At 43.2% G+C, this 19,879-nt stretch overlaps 1 protein-coding gene across 1 annotated transcript in view; it reads left to right on the plus strand.

The window, feature by feature from the left end:
• The window catches only part of p2rx3b (purinergic receptor P2X, ligand-gated ion channel, 3b), a 159,147-nt gene that overhangs the window by 103,002 nt on the left and 36,266 nt on the right, over nucleotides 1-19,879 (plus strand). The window contains exons 8-11 of the mRNA XM_036129850.1: nucleotides 8,723-8,859; nucleotides 19,105-19,198; nucleotides 19,368-19,433; nucleotides 19,670-19,747. Coding sequence (XP_035985743.1) covers nucleotides 8,723-8,859; nucleotides 19,105-19,198; nucleotides 19,368-19,433; nucleotides 19,670-19,747 — 375 coding nt within the window. The remainder of the gene's footprint in view (nucleotides 1-8,722; nucleotides 8,860-19,104; nucleotides 19,199-19,367; nucleotides 19,434-19,669; nucleotides 19,748-19,879) is intronic.

Genomic DNA, 19,879 nt, shown 5'->3' on the forward strand with positions numbered 1-19,879 from the left:
CTCGGGTGCTTCTGGAGGACCACTAAGTGAACTAACGCTAGGTCTATGTGGCTCCGCGCTAGCAGAGGGGCGGCTATCAGCTGGTCTTTCCATAGCATGGAGCCGGGACTCTAATTCTGACACCCTCGCCTCCAAAGCTACAAAAACACTACATTTATTACAAGTACCATTATCACTAAAGGAGGCAGAGGAATAGCTAAACATCTGACACAGAGAGCAGGAGATAAGGGGAGACTTTGTCAGAGACGGAGAAGCTGAAGTAATAGTAGGAGAGGAAGCCATTGTGGAGCTAAAGCTAGGCTAGGCTAAAGCTAGGCTAGCGCCCTTCTACCACGCCAAGAGAGCAAACCGTGAAACACGAGGAGTTCCCAAGCGTGATGTGCAGCAACAGAAAATGTTTTAAAAGTGCTTATGTGTTAGAAACAGATGTTACAGCAAAGAGATTAAAGATAAAAGCGAGAGAATCTGGAGCAACAAACCGTTGCTCACGCAGTGAAAACAGGAAGTGATACAATACGCCTTACCGCAAACAGTAAGTGACGTCAGCCAAACGGCTAAAAATTAAGAAGGCCAAACACCACTACAAAAGGAAGGTGGAGGATCATGTTTCCAACTCCGACCCCTGACGTATGTGGCAAGGCCTTCAGATTCTCACAGACAACAAGAACCCCAATACCTCCCCCGCCTCCTCTGATGTCTCCTTCCTCAACGAGCTTAACAACTTCTATGCTCGTTTTGAGAGAGGGAACACCACAACTGCAACCAAGGCAGCCACTACACCAGACCAACGCTGACTCTCCTCTCTACTGACGTAGGAGTGGCTCTGAGCAGGATTAAATCCAACAAAGCTGCAGGTCCTGATGGCATACCTGGACGTGTCCTTAGAGCGTGCTCTGGGGAGCTGGCAGGAGTGCTGACGGACATCTTCAACCTGTCCCCGGCCCGCGCTGTGGTACCAACCTGCTTCAAGCCTACCTCCATCATCCCAATCCCCAAGAATTCCAACCCAACCAGACTCAATGACTACTGCCTGGTAGCCCTCACCCCCATCATCACTAAGTGCTTGGAGCGGCTGGTCCTAGCACACCTCAGATCCTGTCTCCCCCCCACACTGGACCCCCACCAAATTGCATACTGGCAGAACAGGAGCACAGAGGATGCAGTCTCCATAGCACTGCACTCTGTCCTTTCTCACCTGGACAGCAAGAACACTTACGCCAGAATGCTGTTCTTAGACTTTAGTTCAGCATTTAATACGGTCATCCCATCACAACTCATTACCAAACTCACAGACCTCGGCATCAGTTCACTCATCTGCAACTGGTTGCTCGACTTCCTGACCGGTCGACCCCAACATGTTCGGCTGGACAACCACCTCTCATCAACCATCATTATAAACACCGGAGTGCCACAAGGCTGTGTAATGAGTCCCTTCCTCTACCCTTTCCTTACCCACGACTGCAGACCTGTCCATGGCTCTAACAGCATCATCAAGTTTGCAGAAGATACCACCGTGATTGGCCTCATCAGAGACAACGATGCCTACAGGGGAGGAGGTGGACTGTCTGGCTGAGTGGTGTGACAAAAACAACCCACAGCTGAACACCGAGTAGACCAAGGAGCTCATTCATAAGGAACGCTGACCTACACCCACCCATCCCCATCAAGGGGACAGCAGTGGAGCGTGTGGACAGCTTTATATTCCTGGGAGTCCACATCTCCGAGGACCTGACCTGGACAACCAGCTGCTCCAAACTCATCAAGAAGGCGCACCAGCGCCTGTTCTTCATGAGGACCCTGAGGAAGAACCATCTGTCCTCAGAGATCCTCACGAACTTCTACTGCTGCACCATTTTGAGCATCCTCACCAACTGTATTACAGTTTGGTACGGGAACTGTTCTGTCACCGACCGGAAGGCGCTGCAGAGGGGGTGGTGAAATCTGCCCAGCACATTGCCGGGGCACCGCTCCCTACCATCAAGGACATCTATAGGAAGCGGTGTCTGAAAAGGGCCGGGAAAATCACCAAGGACTTCACTTACCCTGCACACACACTCTTCTCCCTCCTGCACTCTGGGAGGCGTTACCGAAGCTTACGGATCAGCACCACCAGGCACCGGAACAGCTTCTTTCTCACAGCTGTCACGCTCCTGAACGCCTATAGGGACTGTAACTCCCCATCCCCCCATACAATAATAACATATGGACTGTCATCTCTCTCTCTCTCTCTCACACACACACACACACACACACACACACACACACACACACACACACACACACACACACACACCATGGACTGTTCCCCTCACACACATACACAATTTGTATACAATCTGTATAGATTCTGTAAATCATATCTGCCATTATTTATCTTGTATTATAAACCCGCTAATACATATATAATCCTTTTCCTAACATTCCTGTATACTCTGTATAATCTGTGCATATAGCTCCCATATCTATATTTATACACAACATTTTATAGTCTCCTACTATTACTTTTTACTAATACATACACTTATAAATAATATTTATATCCTGTATAGCACTTCTGCATAGATGCAAACCACATTTTGTTGCTTTGTACTTGCGACAGTGCAATGACAATAAAGTTGAATTCTATTCTCTTCTATTCTTAACTATGGCAGAAACTCAAACTATGACAAAAGCAGTTGCCGTTTGTGGATATTGGAGCACTGAGTTACTACCTGTTTTGCTGTTAGTCTAGACTGCGGGTATCAAAGTATCCGTTTCCCACAGTCTTCATGTAGCCCCGTTGACTAGGGTTACTGGAGTAGTAGCATTCCAATACTACCGTATTGTCCTCTCAAGTCGATTGCGTTTGTGTACCAGTAGCCCATTTGTCATCACAGTGTCCTGATCCCTCAACACTTGACGCAGACCATGTTTCACCAGGCGACGTCTGAGATGGTATGGTTCTCTGTTTATGTGCTCTCATCATGTATATGAAGTAAGCAGTTAGCCTTAATGGTCACTGGGTGATGTTTATAAGCCCACTTAGCATTTGGTCATACGTTAACAGCAGTAATAAAAAGGAAGTGGCAGTTGCTAACTAGCACAGACCTCATCTGTGTGTCTCTCCTAAAATGCGGGTGACTATGTTTGATGTGTCCATGGAGGGGGTGGGGTGGTCTTCATTTTTGGGGGGAATCCTCCATCTTCCCTGGCCTCCTCCCTCCTCAGAATGACAATCTGGTGAGAGTCTCCTCCAGGACAGAAATTTCAAACATGGTTCTTTGAGGATGTCATGAGATGTGTAAGACAGCAAAAATGTTCACTTTTTAACAAGTTCTTTCAATGTGGCAAGGATACATGCTTTTACCTGGGATTTACACATTTCATAAAGGCCTTTCTGTGAAAGTGGTTTAATTTCCCTGCTCTTTTCTCTGTTCTGGGCAATAGAGGAGTGGTGCTGTTTTTACCTTTCTCCAGCAGGGTGCGAAAAGTGGATTCCAGCACCAATGTTTCCCATCTACATCAATTAAGAGGTGCATATTAGGTGGCTGGAGATGGATGGAAGGTGTCAGAGGATTAGTTCAACCAGAGTGGTACTGACCAGATCCTGGCAACAAGTTGCTCGTTTTTCCTTGTTTTCCTTAATCAATATATTTTTTCCTCTCTCAGGGAAGTCCCTCCTCCCAGTCTGGCAACACCAAGAACTCCTCCGAGAAAGATCATCCACTCTCACTCTACTGGCAGTTATGAGTGCCAAAAGCCTTCCTGGCCTTCTGGTCACCACTCTGCTCCTCCAACCCGTCTGTGGTCCTTGGCTTCTGTCACCATCAGGCCTGTCCACCATCCACCATGAAAAAACAGTTGAGCCCCAAGCTACACCTCTACTTAAGACAACCCATAATAACCACTACCTGCCTCATTTCTTTCAGCTTATTATTCATCACCCTGCCCATAAGTCAGCCTCTGCCACACCATCTTGTCAACTTGCTAGTTCTCGGTGCTCACCTCTCTCCTTTCATTTTGCCATAGTCTGCGACCAGAGCCTTCCCAGTGGACCAACCCCAGATCCACCGCCTCATTTCCCTATCATCCCAAACAACAACAAATCATTTACATTATGCTGCTGTCTTCTTGTTTGTTGCTTCTGTGTCAATAATGGAACGTGTAAACATGATAGTGGTTGCCATTGCTAACCTTAATAACAGATCAGCTGGCTCAATTAAATACACACTGCCATTCAAGAGTTGCTTTGTATTGACTATTTATGGTTGAATCTGGGCGTGTAGTGGGCAGACATGAGGTTGAACATGGTACGCAAACATGTATATGCAGCTGTGATTTATAAAGGGAAATCTTTTGTTGGTGTCTATGTACATGGTTTTGTAAATCAGGATGTTTTTGGCATACACAAATATTTAGTATAGATCCTATGCAATGTTTTATAAATGAGACCCCAGACATATATGTGTGTGTGTGTGTGTGTGTGTGTGTGTGTGTGTGTGTGTGTGTGTGTGTGTGTGTGTGTGTGTGTGTGTGTGTGATACCACTAATCAAAAACTGCATACTCTCCCAAACATCTCTTGATGGCACAGCAGTTTCACTTTCTCCTTCCAGTTTTGGTAATTTCACTCTAAAATTGCCAGGGGCAGTCCTGATTACATAGTCACTTGTGTTACCTATTTTCACTTCCTGTTTTATTTTGTACTCATTTCCTGTCTCTTAGGTAGCTTCACTTTCTGAGTTCCTCCCTGCAATCAGGATCTGCCACAGCCTAATGCCATTCACCTGGATTTTTTTCTCCTACTTTGTTTGTTGGCCTATTTAGTTGTCACTCATGCAGCTTCCCTTTGCCAGTTCGTCTTTGTTCTTAGAGCTAAGCATTCCACCCTTTTGCCCATAAGACTTAAGCGTTCTAGTGTTTTTGACCCAGCTTGAATTTGGACATTTCTCTGCTTCTGTATTTGATTCCTCTGTTTCTAATGGATTTTTTGGTGTTTGACCCAGGACTGTATTAAAGGAACCTTGAGTTTGAATCCACTGTGTCAGGTCTTGCATTTGAGTCCTCTAGTCCTGAGCCGAACGACAAAAATATCCTCTAAAATACCTAGTAAGCTGAATTCTTATTACTTTGTCTTAAACATTTCCAACTTTCTTTAATGTGCAAAAATGCAAAACTACACTTTGAAAAACATTCTTTTTCTTTCCAAGTCAGGGATTTGTTAGGAGTCACCTATTTATATCCCCCATGTGTGAGCAATATTTTGGGACAACCAGTGTTCTTTAAATTTCTTTATAAAGAACAAAGGTTTTCACATGGTTTTAAATGCCACAATCAGACTACCTAATGAGACAAATTTGGGCCATCATAGCGCAAGGTTGTGCACCTCCAAGTTTTTCTAACTTGGTGCGGATCATGTGCGCAAGTTTTATTCAAAATAGAGGGATTCAAAGAGTCCTTGCCAAACAATTTTGCTTGTGCTGACATCAAATAGCACAGAAGTTTCAGGTGGCACAAATTTGTTAATTCAATTCAATTTTATTTATATAGCACCATTTCATGAAACATGTCATCTCAAGGCACTTTACAAAGTCAAATTCAATCAGATTATACAGATTGGGGCAGATTATACAGATTGGTAAAAAAAAATTCCTATATAAGGGAACCAGTTGATTGCATCAAAGTCCCGACGAGAAGCATTCGCTCCTGGACAAGCATAGAGCCACAAGGAGAGTCGTCTGCATTGTAGATGGCTTTGCAGCAATCCCTCATACTGAGCAAGCATGAAGTGACAGCGGAAAGAAAAACTCCCCATTAATGTGAAGGAAAACCTCCGGCAGAACCGGGCTCAGTATGAATCATCTGCCTCGATCGACTGGGGGTTAGAGAAGACAGAGCAGAGACACAACAAGGCAGACAAAAAAGCACAGAAGCACACATTGATCCAGTAATCTGTTCTACATTAGATGGTAGTAGCGGGTGATCTGTTTTCCCTGGATGATGCCACAACTAACAGAACACCAGACCAGGTGTACCTACTATGAAGAGAAAAGAGAGAGAGGAAAAGTTAAAAGCTGAAATGACAACAGTCATTTCAATGCAATGCAAAACTGGATAACAGTAGACTGGGGAACAGTAAAGATCAGTAGAGTGAGGACTGATGTCCTCCAGTAGCCTAAGCCTATAGCAGTAAAACTATAAAAGTATCTCAGGGTAACATGAGCCACTCTACTTATAAGTTTTGTCAAAAAGAAAAAGTTTTAAGATTAGTCTTAAAAATAGATAGGGTGTCTGCCTCACGGACCAAAACTGGGAGTTGGTTCCATAGGAGAGGAACCTGATAGCTAAAGGATCTGCCTCCCATTCTACTTTTAGAGACTCTAGGATCCACAAGCAGACCTGCAGCCTGAGAGCGAAGTGCTCTGTTAGGAACATACGGGGTAATCAGAGCACTGATATATGATGGAGCTTGATTATTAAGGGCTTTATATGTTAGATGAAGAATTTTAAATTCTGTTCTTGATTTAACAGGAAGCCAATGAAGGGAAGCTAAAATTGGAGAAATATGATCCCTCTTGTTGATTTTCATCAGAACTATTGGTGCAGCATTTTGGATCAGCTGAAGGCTTTGAACTGCATTTTGTGGACTTCCTGAATCCTGGAAGTCCCAAATTAACTGCTATGGTGTTACTGAGTATAAACAAGGATTTTGATTTCCGTTTCCATCATTTGCATTGCAAATCAAGTCAAAAACAACAACCCACAGTATTTAAAGCAATCACCATTTATTTAGTAAAGCAAAGTGTTTTAAACCTTTAATTGATAAAGGTCCATATGGGCTTTACAGACAGGCTGTATTCCTCATCTTCATGTTTTCACAATGTTCTGTATGCAATAGGTGAAAATACTTTATGTTTCTATGTCATTAACCCTTTTTTTATTTCTGTTTAGCTGCCATAAACACACCAAGGGTCCGTTCTTCGTACGTCGCTAACTCAGTTAGCTGGATTTCATTGTTGACGATTGGGCATGATCTTGGATCGTTTGGTTCTTCGAAACTCATCCCGGACTTGCTGTCATAGCAACATGTGCGCAAAGTTGAGCCTGCTCCCGAGCAGGCTTATTTCATGTAAACAGGATTAGATCGTAGCCGAGGAGATAGGGAAGTCTGTGTCTAGCCAGCGCACTTGGACCACCTAGTGGCAGAGGAAGGGACAGAATTGTGGAACGCCATTTTTTTTATGTTCAATAAAAGACGAAACAAATAATGCTTTGTTCCTGTCGTTTTATTTAAACAATTATTTATAAAGAAATGTCAGCAAGTCATCTTTTGCCTGCAGTAAGAGATAGTTATGTAAAGTCAGCAATACTACTATGTGTAAAATGGTGTATTAGAATTTACTCTGAAGGTCCTTTTGAAGCAACTCGATCTCTAGTGCAATATTTCTCTTTTTAACGTTGTGAAGTTCAATTTCTCCTCTTAATTTGTATTTTTTTTTTTCAGGTCAAAATACTTTTTCTTTTGTTGAAGATGCCGTTAATATAGGGAACAGATGGCACCTTGAGTCATTTTGTGAAAAAAAAATAAAAAATAAAAGGGTTAAACATGTAAAAGTAAAAAGAACCCGATTTTTTTCCAGCCTTCTTATTGGTGGCTGTTAAAAACAGACAAACACATACTTTAACAGTGGCTTTTAAAAAATAGGAAGAAGTTGCTGTTTAAAATACAGTATAATAATTAAAGGCTATCATGTTGTAAAATATTCTTGTACTTAATTTTTTCCCCATGTTCTAGTGGCTCCCATGGAGGCTCTGACATAAAAGAACAAAGTACTTATGAAATTATTAAAATGCAAAAATACATACTGTAGAAAGTTATAGAAACATCTATCATGGACAGTATTTACAATTTAATTTGTCTGCTACTTTTTGCCTGGTTTTAGCAGACTTTGAGGTGTTACCTGTCGTTTTAATTGACTCAAATTCGGCATAACCTTCTTTTAAAAGCTCTTGTTCTGCTGAAAAAAAAACTGTGGCCGTTCTTTGTTCATGCTGAACAGCCAATAGCAGCACTGCTGATCATTGTTTCTACTATCGATACATTTCCCCTTTTAAACAAACGCATGAACGTGCAGTTGTCTCAGATAACTCAATCCAGCCATACTAATCGTAAACAACAGGTGTGTTGGAAGAACCCAATTAGCCGGATCAGGATTAGCCGGATGAAATCATCTTGGATGTCTCATTTGATCTCGGATGTTTTAAGCAACATACGAAGAACGGACCCCAATTGTTCTTCATGATTGCGTACATACTGCGGCACAGACACTTTGGGTGTCTGACATTAACTGTTTCTTGTCTTTTTTCTGCATTTCCACTGATTTTGTTGATTACTGCCCCCCCAATGTTTTTGGAAAATGTTGCACCTGTGTCCACAATAATTATAAATGTCTACAATAATTCTATGGGCTTGCACAGGATTTGCACAGACCTGCGTGACAACCAAAAACACAAGTATAACTAAGCCTTTGTTTATTTGTTTGGTCCCCCCCCAAGCAATTGGTGGTGCCTTGGTAGTGCCTGCATGTGGGTGGAGCACTGGCACTGGGTTCTTGGTATGGGTTAAGTGCTCAGGTCTTCATGGTTGATATTTTAAAGAGATAAGAAATAAAGCTGAACTGAGTTAATAGAACCATTTTAAAATGTATTTATCCACATTTTCCTTTCTTTTCATAAATTATTTAGGGTGGAGTGATTGGAATAATGATCAGCTGGATGTGTGATCTGGATAAGTCAGATGATGATTGTAAACCATCATACTCATTCACCCGACTTGATGCCATGTCCCAGCAGAACAATGTTTCTCCTGGCTACAATTTCAGGTAATTTATTTATATGTTCTTGATAATTACGTACTCAAACGTACTCTAATAAATTGGCAACAAAGGACAAGACTACCATGGTAATTTTGTGCAGAAAATGTATTGTTGTGTATGTTTGAACCAGGAACACACTTGTTAAATTGCAAAACAACCAAGAGTGAAAAGTGTGAAAATAGTAATTAGTAAAAATTGAAATGTTCATGTTAGTTAAAGAAGCAATGAGTAATGATTAACGTGATTACACTTGCCTTCATACGTTGAACCCTCTACTGACATATAGTATTGATTGTGAAGAATTAACAGTATTTGCTCACACACCTTTTAATTCCGTCAGTATCACAGTAATGCCCAGCAGATGGTAATAGCGTTGTTTCTTCCTTCACAAATTGATGCCTTTGTTGACGGTGTCACTTCCTCATTGCGTTTTGCATTAGAGAATGTAGTCCCCTTGAAAAAGAAAGTGATTATTCACAGGAAGCTGGCTCCCTGGTTTAATTTATAGTTGTGTTCGTTAAATCACAATGTTAGGAAATTGGAGAGAAAATGGTGCTCTACACATCAAGAGGAATCCTATCTAATCTGTAAAAACAGTCTACCGTTGTATAAGAAGACCCTTCGCAAAGTTAGAGCAGCATATTTTTCATCATTAATAGAGGAGAATAAAATAATCCTAGGTTTCTCTTTAGTACAGCTGCCAAACTTACCCAGAGTCATAGCTCCATTGATTCATCCATTCCCTCAGCTCTAAACAGTAATGACTTTATGAGATTCTTCATAAATAAAATTTATTCTATTAAAAATAAAATCACTGGCATCCTCCCAAACATGATCACCTTGTCCTCAATAAGTGAGGCAGTATTGGAGGTATATTTAGAACCTGATTGTGTTTGAACTGTTTAGTCGAAGTGGAGCTGCCTGAGCTATCTAAAAGTTTAGCTTCATCTAAACCTTCTACCTGTATGTTAGACCCAATCCCAACCAAGTTACTTAACGAGGTGTTCCCTTTGATTGATGCCACTATTTTAGAAATGATTAATCTATCCTTAGTAAATGGATGTGTACCACAGGCTACAAAGGTTATTAAACCTTTACTTAAGAAACCATCTGTTGATCAAGATGACTTAATAAATTACAGACCTATATCTAATCTTCTTTTCCTATCTAAAATTCTTGAAAAAGTAGTTGCTAATCAAGTATGTCAACACTTACAAAGTAATGACCTATATGAAGAGTTTCAGTCAGGCTTCAGAGCTCATCATGGAGGTCCACCCCCCCCCCCCCCCCACCATCTTGACGTTGGGGTTCACCTCCTGGGTCCGGGGGCTGGAGGCAGCTTTTCCTGTGTTGGTCCCTCCTGGGCACCTTTACTTGGGGGGTGCCTCTTCAGGCATGTGGGGTTCTGGTTCCCCTGGCATGTGCCTTGGTGCTCTGGAGGGCGGGTCTTTGGCTCCGCACAGCCGCTATGAAACATTTTCCTCATGGGAAAAACCTTACAAGGCTCCACTTGTGATAGTAAAACCTGTTGTGCTCTTTTTGGCATTAGGACAATTCCAATTTGCCTTGTTTGTTTTTATTTCAGCTTTTAACTTTTTGTTCTCTGTAAAAGAAAATGTCTTCATAGTAGGTACACCTGGTCTGGCGTAGGGGTAGGCGATATGAAGAAAATCTAATATCACGGAATCTTTGGGCTCTATCGCGATACACGATATATATCACGATATGTTAAAATAACCCTGAATAACAAATGTTTTTAGCCAAATAGTGCCTAAAGTTGCATTGGCATATCTTATATTAACGTGTCAAATTTTTTAACCACAACTGCACATAGAAGCTTTTCCCAAATTACAATATTGTCATATTAGAGCACTTTCGTGATCAACACTGGACCTTAAAAGATAAGAACATCCAGTGTCCGAAATTAACTTTGTTATTCACCGGCCAAGTTGGCCGGTAGATGTAAAAATCAACCGGCCAGGCATATTTTTTACCGGCCAAAATATTAATTTTGACCAGACCTCAACTTTTATAAAAATTAAGAGTGAAATTATGTTAATTATGGGGGGCGTGGTTGGGGGCGTGGCTGACTGGAACCTGGAAGAGAAATCTTTGTTTCCTGAATTAAAAATATATATATATTGTAGTTGATTATAAAAGACACAATATGAATTATCAGATTCACATCCAGCCGATAAAAAACACTACAGATTATCATTATTCTATCCATGTTGGCCTTATTTGTGAATGAGGCAGAGTTTCATCAAGCCTGTACGGTCAGTGGGGGTTCTAGACCAAATTTAGCAGGGTGGGTCAGGGTGGGGCCAGTGTTTTTTCACAGGGGCACAGAACAAAAGATTGGGGGGGGGGGGGAACTTAACAGGTCAACATTTCATCGTTTAAAATATTAAGTAAGCCAAAGAGCCAATTGTGGCTCTGGAACTGCAGGTTGCAGACCCCTGATCTTTTCTCAATACAGCGGGAGCTTAACGTGAAACAGCTTGATTTTAATTATTGTTATTTTTTTTATATTTATTTTTTAATTATTTTGTTATTTTATTATTGGGTAAAACCATAAACGAAAAAAATGCAACTGATCCAAATGACCAGTCAGTCACGTTATCTTTGTCAGCATTTATCATCCTAAGAAATTTAACATCATGTTTTTAGTACAGGGGCCATAACAGGGGCCAGGAACAGTTCTACATGGGCATAGGCCCCTGTTGGCCCCTGTTCAGAACCGCCCCTGTGTATGGTTCAAAATTTTCCCCTCAGCTACAACACTTAAAGCACTCAGGGTTCACGCTGCGTCTTTACGCTGATCTCGCTGCTGGATTTTACCCTCGTGCGCTGCGCCCCCGATGTTACAGGTTACATGTAACGTAATTTTGCGCACCTGAATTCAAGCGCAACGCACCACGCCCACCGAAGCACCGCTGGTTCTGTGTCGTTAAAAACAAAAGAGCATGAAATACAGTTACCGACTCTCCTACTGACTTTAATTGGGACATTTTGGTACGAGTGGAAGGACATTAAACGTAGCGATTCACGTTTTGAAGGCTGGCCGCTGATAAAAGCACCTTGCTCCGAGAGGGGGGGCGGGGGAGGCGCAGTAAGAGCGGTGAAGCACAGAGCCGCAGCGCAGGTAGTTAAAAAAAAAAATCAGAATAAATAAGAACAAAACTTATAAACAGACTAATTGGCGTTTTAGACTGTATCTGGTTAGCAGATTTGTTTTCTGATCCAGCGTTCAGCCATGACTGGTTCTGAATGTGAAAGAAGCTGAACCAGCACCGCAGAAGGCGGGTCTAGACTGAGCTCTGGATGGACAGAGCTGTGAACGGATCGTATGGGTTTTGTTATTTTTATGTTACTTTTATTTTATTTGGTACAAACATTTACTCGCCATGTGGCAGCTAGCCCTCTGAAATTCACTCGCCAAACGGGAAATTTACTCGCATTTGGCGACTGGCGAGTGTTAATTTCGGACCCTGAGAACATCCCAGCGGCCAAAAGGAACACCAAGGAAAAATCTGACACAAAATAAACCTGAAATAAAAGGTGCTCTTTTGTGCTTAAGACATATAAATCTGTATAATAAAAATGTGACAATACCAAAAACAAAAGTTTGTATTGTGACTATAAAATCAACTGACCAGTCACAGCTACATATTCAGAGCATCTCAAAAATATTTTCGTTGCTCTTTAGGTGCTGGGAAATTTTAAACAAACGTTTTTTTTTTTCTGTCATATGGGATTTAGCAAAAGAAGACGGCAGTTTCAACTGTTTTACGGCTGGTTTAATTGAAGTTTCCTTCGGTGTTTGGGGTTTACAAGAGTTGCACTGGATTTTAGGTGGAACAAATTTGTGCTACTGCTACCTTTTGTGGCAATGGTGTTACGGCATGTTTTGTAAATTACGTGTTTTGTTCGACATCCTTCCACTGCCTAAAAACCCGCTGTCGCCATGGTTCTTACCATCTCGTCAACGTAAGTATTTGCACGGCTTCGTTGTTGTGTGTGCGTGTTAGTGCCAGAGCGCTTTCTGGCTTGGAGGTGGAACGAATGATGCTTTCACAGAATGTGGGAGAAACTAAACTCACAGTGAATTAAATACAGCGGCTCAATCTTGCCGTGAAAATTTGCATGCGATGGTCGCGATAAAGTCATTTTCAATATCGAGGCAAGTAAAACTCGGGATACATCGAGTATATTCGATATATCGCCCACCCCTAGTCTGGCGTTCTGTTAGCTGTGACATCATTCAGGGGAGACAAATCATCCGCTATTACCATAGAACATAGAAAGGATTCTATGTGAGATTCTTTGCTTTTGCCTCTCTGCTCTGTCTTCTCTGACCCCCAGACGGTTGAGACAGATGACCATTCACACTGAGCCTGGTTCTGCTGGAAGTTTTCCTCTCTGTTAAAGGGGAGTTTTTCTCTCCATGTATTGATCTCAGCTCTGACTACCTGATCTGCACACCTGCTCCTACAAGACCCACCCCGCAATTTACTCTCATCAGCTCCACCTGTTCTTTCGGCTATATAAATAGCCTTTGGACCTAATGCCAGTGCCAGAGTATCTTGAACCCTAACGGTAAGAGTATTCCAGCGTTAACCTGACTAATTTGCCCTTATCCAACCTGTCTGTTATCTGTTCCCGAGCCTGCCTGTCCCTATTTCTGCCTCTGCCTGTCTTCCTGAGAAATTGACCCGATCCGTCTCCCGACTCCGAGCCCCGCCTGACCCTTTTTGGACTGATCAATTGGATGGACTTCCGCCTCCTGCACCTGCTCCTACTGCTCCTCCCACCAGGGACATGGAACCAGAGCCCATGCAGCTGGGTAGAGCCCAGCTGTCCAAGGAGGAGTGACAATGCAGATTTCAGTTAAACCTGTGTTTGTACTGCGGTGGTGAGGGGCATCGAGTTAAATCCTGTCCGTTAAAAGGTTAGGCTCGGCAGATAGGAGAGCTCTGCTGAGCTGTACTAGCCTCTCCGTCTCTCCCGATCTGATGTTACCTGCAGTTCTTGTTTCTCCTGTTTCATCACATCACCTCTCTGTTTTCATTGATTCTGGTGCCGACACTAAATTTTTGGATGAGGATTTCGCCAAGAGGCTGGGCATCAAGCTGCTTCCAGGACCCACGCCCCGTAACATTCTCACTCTGGATGGACATCAGCTCAATCACTCCCACCTCGTCTCGGAACCAGTTAAGTTGCTAATTGGAGGCAATCATGAGGAGATCCTGACCTTTATCATAATCAAATCCCCTCAGGTCCATGTTATTTTAGGGGTTATGTGGCTCAGGAAGCATAACCCCATGCCATGATTGACTGGCAGAGGTTGGAGGTTCTAGGGTGGGCAGCCTCCTGTTCAGAGTCTTGTTTGCACTCGGCTCAGTTTTCTCCAACCCCTGAGAGTGAGGTAAATGAGACCTACCCAGATCTTTCAAAGGGTCCGCCAGAGTATCATGACCTCAAGGAGGTATTCAACAAGTGTAGGGCTACAGCCCTACCCCCTCATCGTCCTTTTGATTGTTGCATTGAGTTACTAACAGGCACTACCCCACCTAGAGGTCGACTTTACTCTGTCCGTCCCGGAGTCACAGGCTATGCAAAAGTACGTTAGCGAGTCCCTTAGGGCTGGAATTATCCGTCCATCCTCTTCCCCTGCAGGCACTGGGTTCTTTATTGTTAAGAAGAAGGACGGGTCTCTCAGACCCTGCATCGACTATAGAGGTCTGAAAAATATCACCATTAAGAATCACTATCCTATCCCCCTCATTAACACAGCGTTCGACCAGATTCGGGGTGCTAAGGTGTTTACTAAGTTAGATCTGTGGAACGCCTATCACTTGGTCAGAATAAGAGAAGGGGATGAGTGGAAGACGGCTTTTAACACCCCGACCAGCCATTACGAATACTTGGTTATGCCGTTTGAGTTAACTAATGCACTGGCGGTCTTCCAGAACCTGTTCCTGTAAGCCAAGCCAATAACAACCCTAACGACTCCCCGTTACAGAGGAGTGGACCGGTTTTGGTTCAATCTGCTGGCTTAATGACTTCAACGATCGGCCATTATTAAGGGGTGGACCTGTTTTGGTTGAATTTGCATGTTATCTAAGTCATTACAAGGCCTTTTTTTGGCAATGGTATAAAGCTTGTTACTCCACATTACTCCAGACTTTTTGAATTGAGAAAGCTTCCTGGAGAGGAAGCGAAACGTCTTCTACTACGGAAAACAAGTCCAGTTGTTTTGTTTTTTACTTATTTTTTTGGAACTTCCAGAACCTGGTTAACGATGTTCTTAGAGTTATGTTAGACCAGTTTGTCTTTGTTTATCTAGATGATATCATCATCTATTCCCCCGACATCACTTCTCACCAGCAGCATGTTCGTTCTGTTCTACTGAGGTTGCTCCAGAATCAACTGTTTGTTAAGGCGGAGAAATGTGAATTTCATGTTTCCACCATGTCTTTTTTAGGTTTTGTTGTTTCCCCAGGTCAGGTGTCTATGGACCCGGCTAAGGTTAGTGCGGTGTCTGATTGGCCTTCTCCCTCTGATAGAAAGCAGCTTCAGCGGTTCTTAGGTTTCGCTAATTTCTATCGGCGGTTCATCCGAAGTCATAGTCAGGTTGCTGCCCCCCTTCACGCCTTAACCTCCTGCAAAGCTAGGTTTTGTTGGGACAACCAAGCTGAGAAAGTTTTTAAGAGACTGAAGAACCTCTGCTCCTGTGCTAATCTCCCCAGACCCTAGGAAGCAATTCATTGTGGAGGTGGATGCTTCTAGTAGCGGTGTGGGGGCAAATTTTGAGTCAGGAGGCCAAAGATGGTCGTATTCACCCATGTGCCTTTTTCTCACGAAAGCTATCCAGTGCGGACCGCAATTACGACGTGGGCGACCGTGAACTCCTTGCAGTGAAGTTGGTGTTGGAAGAGTGGAGGCATTGGTTGGAGGGGTCCAGGCTCCCGTTCCAGGTGTGGACAGATCACAAGAACCTGGAGTACCTGCAGACAGCTAAGAGACTGAACCCCGACAGGCCAGGTGGGCACTTTTTTTGGATGATTCAACTTCACCTTATCTTACAGACCCGTGTCAAAGAACATCAAGCCTGACACCCTGTCCAGAATTCATGATGCAGACGAGGCAGGCTCAAGGGATGAAGCAGTTGAATGCTCAACCTGGAGAGGGAGGTCAGGGATGCCCTCAGCACAGAACGTGTTCCGGAATCCTGCCCTAACAATCATATATTTGTCCCAGACTCACTGAGGGGGTGGATTCTTGAATTTTGTCATGGGTCTCGTCTGTTTTGTCACCCGGGCATCACAAAGTCTCTACAGATCATCCGTTCCCAGTTTTGGTGGCCCACCATGACATCTGACACCAGAGATTATGTGGTGGCCTGCACACAGTGTAATCAGGCCAAGGTCTCCCAACGGCCACCCTCAGGGCTGTTGCACCCTCTCCCGATACCCTCTTGGCCCTGGTCCAGGATCTTAATGGATTTCGTCACAGGACTCCCAGCCTCAAACGGCAACATGGTAATCCTCACGATTGTTGACAGGTTTTCCAACATGGTCCACCTGGTTCCTCTACCTAAGCTTCCTTCCGCAAAAGAGATGGGGAACATCTTGGCTAAGGAAGTCTTTAGGTTACATGGTTTGCCTTCAAATGTTGTTTCTGACAGAGGTCCTCAATTTGTGGCCCGATATTGGAACAAGTTTTGCTCCTTGTTGGGGATCTCAGTCAGCTTGTCCTCCAAGTTTCACCCTCAAACTGATGGGCAGACTGAGAGGATGAACCAGGAGGTTGAGATGAAGCTCTGCATTCTGTGCAGTTTAGACTCCACCCAGTGGGTGCAGAACCTCCCGTGGGTTGAACACGCCATCAACTCCACCCCATCTAGCACTACGGGGCTCTCCCCCTTCTACGTCGTGTATGGCTACCAACCCCCGGTTTCCTCCATCCAGGAGAGGGATTCCAAGGTGCCATCTGCACAGTCATCAGCCCTGAGATGTCAACGTGCCTGGAGGAGGGCTAGGAGAGCCATTCTGCATATGTCCCAGGTCCAGTCCAATCAACAATGGATTCCAGCTCCCCACTACCAGCCAGGGCAGAGGGTCTGGCTCTCAACCAAGGACCTGCCATTAAGGGTGGATAGCAGGAGGTTGGCCCTACGGTTCATCGGACCGTTCCCTATCTCCAAGGTTGTCAACCCTGTGGCGGTCCGTTTACAACTTCTTCGCACTATGAGGATACACCCACATCCTGTAGTCGAGAAGATGGGGCAGAGGTGTGCTGTACCTCGTCAACTGGGAGGGGTATGGACCTGAGGAGCGCTCCTGGATTCGGTCCTGCTTTATTCTAGACAAGTCCCTAATCAGGGATTTTTACAGGACCTGCCCCAATCAGCCCAGAAGGGCGTCTGGAATCCGCCCTTGAGGGGGGGGTGGGGGGGGGGTTCTGTAATGATCTCGGCTATGACTACCTGATCTGCACACCTGCTCCTACAAGACCCACCGGGCAATTTACTCTCATCAGCTTCACCTTTTCTTTCGGCTATATAAATAGCCTTGGGACCTAATGCCAGTGCCAGAGTATCTTGAGCCCTAACGGTAAGAGTATTCCAGCGGTAACCTGACTAACTTGCCCGTATCTGACCTGTCTGTTATCTGTTCCCGAGCCTGCCTGTCCCTATTTCTGCCTCTGCCTGTCTTCCTGAGAAATTGACCCGATCCGTCTCCCGACTCCGAGCCCCGCCTGACCCTTTTTGGACTGATCAATTGGATGGACTACCTGTGAACCGGACCCCCAATCTGTCTCCCGACTCCGATCCCCACCTGCCCCTTTTGGACTGATCAATTGGATGGACTACCTGTGAACCGGACCCTGCTCCTCTTGTGAGTACTGCACCAGACTAACCCTGTAACGCCTGAGCCCTCACCGCTGCACAGATTTGGACCGGACCCCGACCTCTCTTAAGGATAACCCCCAAGGATTGCTCTCTGGATTCTGACCACGGACCGTTTCCCAGATCACGCCCCTGAAAGCCCCAAGACCACATCGCTACAGCTGGCCGTTTCCCTCCTTGGCTCTGCGGACGGCGCCTCTCCGACCCTAAGCCTTGCAAGGTTAGTGCCCCTCGTTACTTCAGCACGTTTGGACTCTCAGTTTGCCCCGAATTCGCTAACCTGTTGTTCTCACAACCAGGAGTTCCGGGTCTGACATTGCCTGCCGAACCACCAGAGCCGCTCCCTCCCGCTCATTAAATAAATCAGTTTTGAATGCTACTGACCTGTCTCGTTGTCTTCTGGGTCCTCCTTTCTGAGCATCACACTTCACTGTCACTTTATGCATGCTCAGTATGAGAGATTGTTGCAAAGCCATCGACAATGCAGACGATTGTCCACTGTGGCTCTACGCTCTTTCATTAGGAGTGAATGCTGCTTGTCAAGACTTCATAAAGTGCCTTGAGATGACATGTATTGTGAATTGGCGCTATATAAATAAAACTGAATTGAATTAACTTGAGAGGAGCTGAACGGAGGAGAGATCAATCAGTCCCAAAACAAAAACAAACAACGCAAAATTATGACTCATAATAGCAACTTTTTTGGTTGAGCTTAGAGCTTTATGTGTTAAAAAATTCCTTCCCAAATTTGACTGGGAAAAACAGAGTCACAAAATAACCTTTTAAGGCATTTAGTGTCAACAAGAGATCTTCTATCTGGTTGTAAAGAATTATAACAAATCCACATAGAAAATGTGGGTCTTAAAATTTTGACTTATATGCAAGTTAAACTGTATCTAACATCACCTTGCATCATCTGGTTTCCTAAGTGTATATTAAAATGTATTTACAAAGATCATTTTAAAAAACTATTTCCTTTGCAAAAACTACTTTACAAAAACACACACACATACATACATATATGTGTATATATATGTGTGTGTGTGTGTGTGTGTGTGTGTATATATATATATATACACCTGTCATATATGTGCGTATTTATGTATATATATATATATATATATATATATATATATATATATATATGTGTGTGTATATATATATATATATATATGTGTGTATATATATATATATATATATATATATATATATATATATATATATATATATATATATATATATGTGTGTGTGTGTATATATATATTTGTATGTATGTGTATTTCCTCCCACAGTCAAAAACATGAATGTAAGGTTAATTGGTCTTTGTATTTGCACAGGTTTGCAAAATACTATAAGATGGAAAATGGGACAGACTACCGCACTCTGGTCAAAGCCTATGCAATTCGATTTGATGTTATTGTTAATGGAAATGTGAGTATATATTGTAACATCTTTCAAAGTTTTAGTGCAAGCAATTCATTCCCAGTTAACACTTGAACATTTCATGTGGGAAATACTTTCTTCTGTTGGTACACTTTGTGTTTGTGCTACCCAGCTAAGTGGAAAACTGAGGTCATTAACAAACATTCTTTGTTTTTAGGCTGGCAAGTTTAACATGATCCCTACCATCATAAATATGGTGGCAGCATTCACATCAGTAGGAGTGGTGAGCTATATTGATATACTATAGACTTTTACAAGAAGTTTTATTTATTTGTTTATATATTACAACATGTTCCACGTTTAAGAGAATTAAAAAAATACCTAAGCAGTCATCAAATTCCTATGTTTCAAAAATAACAATAAAATGCACTCTGGTCAAGATACAGGGGGCTTCATTAATCTGGAGGGTCATTTCTTGTTTCATCTTGTGTTTTTTTCTTCTTGGTCTTTGTTTTTTAGGGCACAGTGCTATGTGATATAATACTGCTAAACTTCCTGAAGGGTGCAGAGCAGTACAAGGCTAAGAAGTTTGAAGAGGTAAAATTCCTTAACATCATGGATTAATGTAAAGTGCATCTCTTTGACAAAAACTAACTATTTAAAGGCATACTATGCAACATTTTTCAGTTAATTAATGTGTTCCATACTGTTTTGGATGATTAAATGAGT

The sequence above is a fragment of the Fundulus heteroclitus genome, unplaced genomic scaffold (genome assembly GCF_011125445.2).
Source record: "Fundulus heteroclitus isolate FHET01 unplaced genomic scaffold, MU-UCD_Fhet_4.1 scaffold_236, whole genome shotgun sequence".
In the NCBI taxonomy this organism is placed as follows: domain Eukaryota; kingdom Metazoa; phylum Chordata; class Actinopteri; order Cyprinodontiformes; family Fundulidae; genus Fundulus; species Fundulus heteroclitus.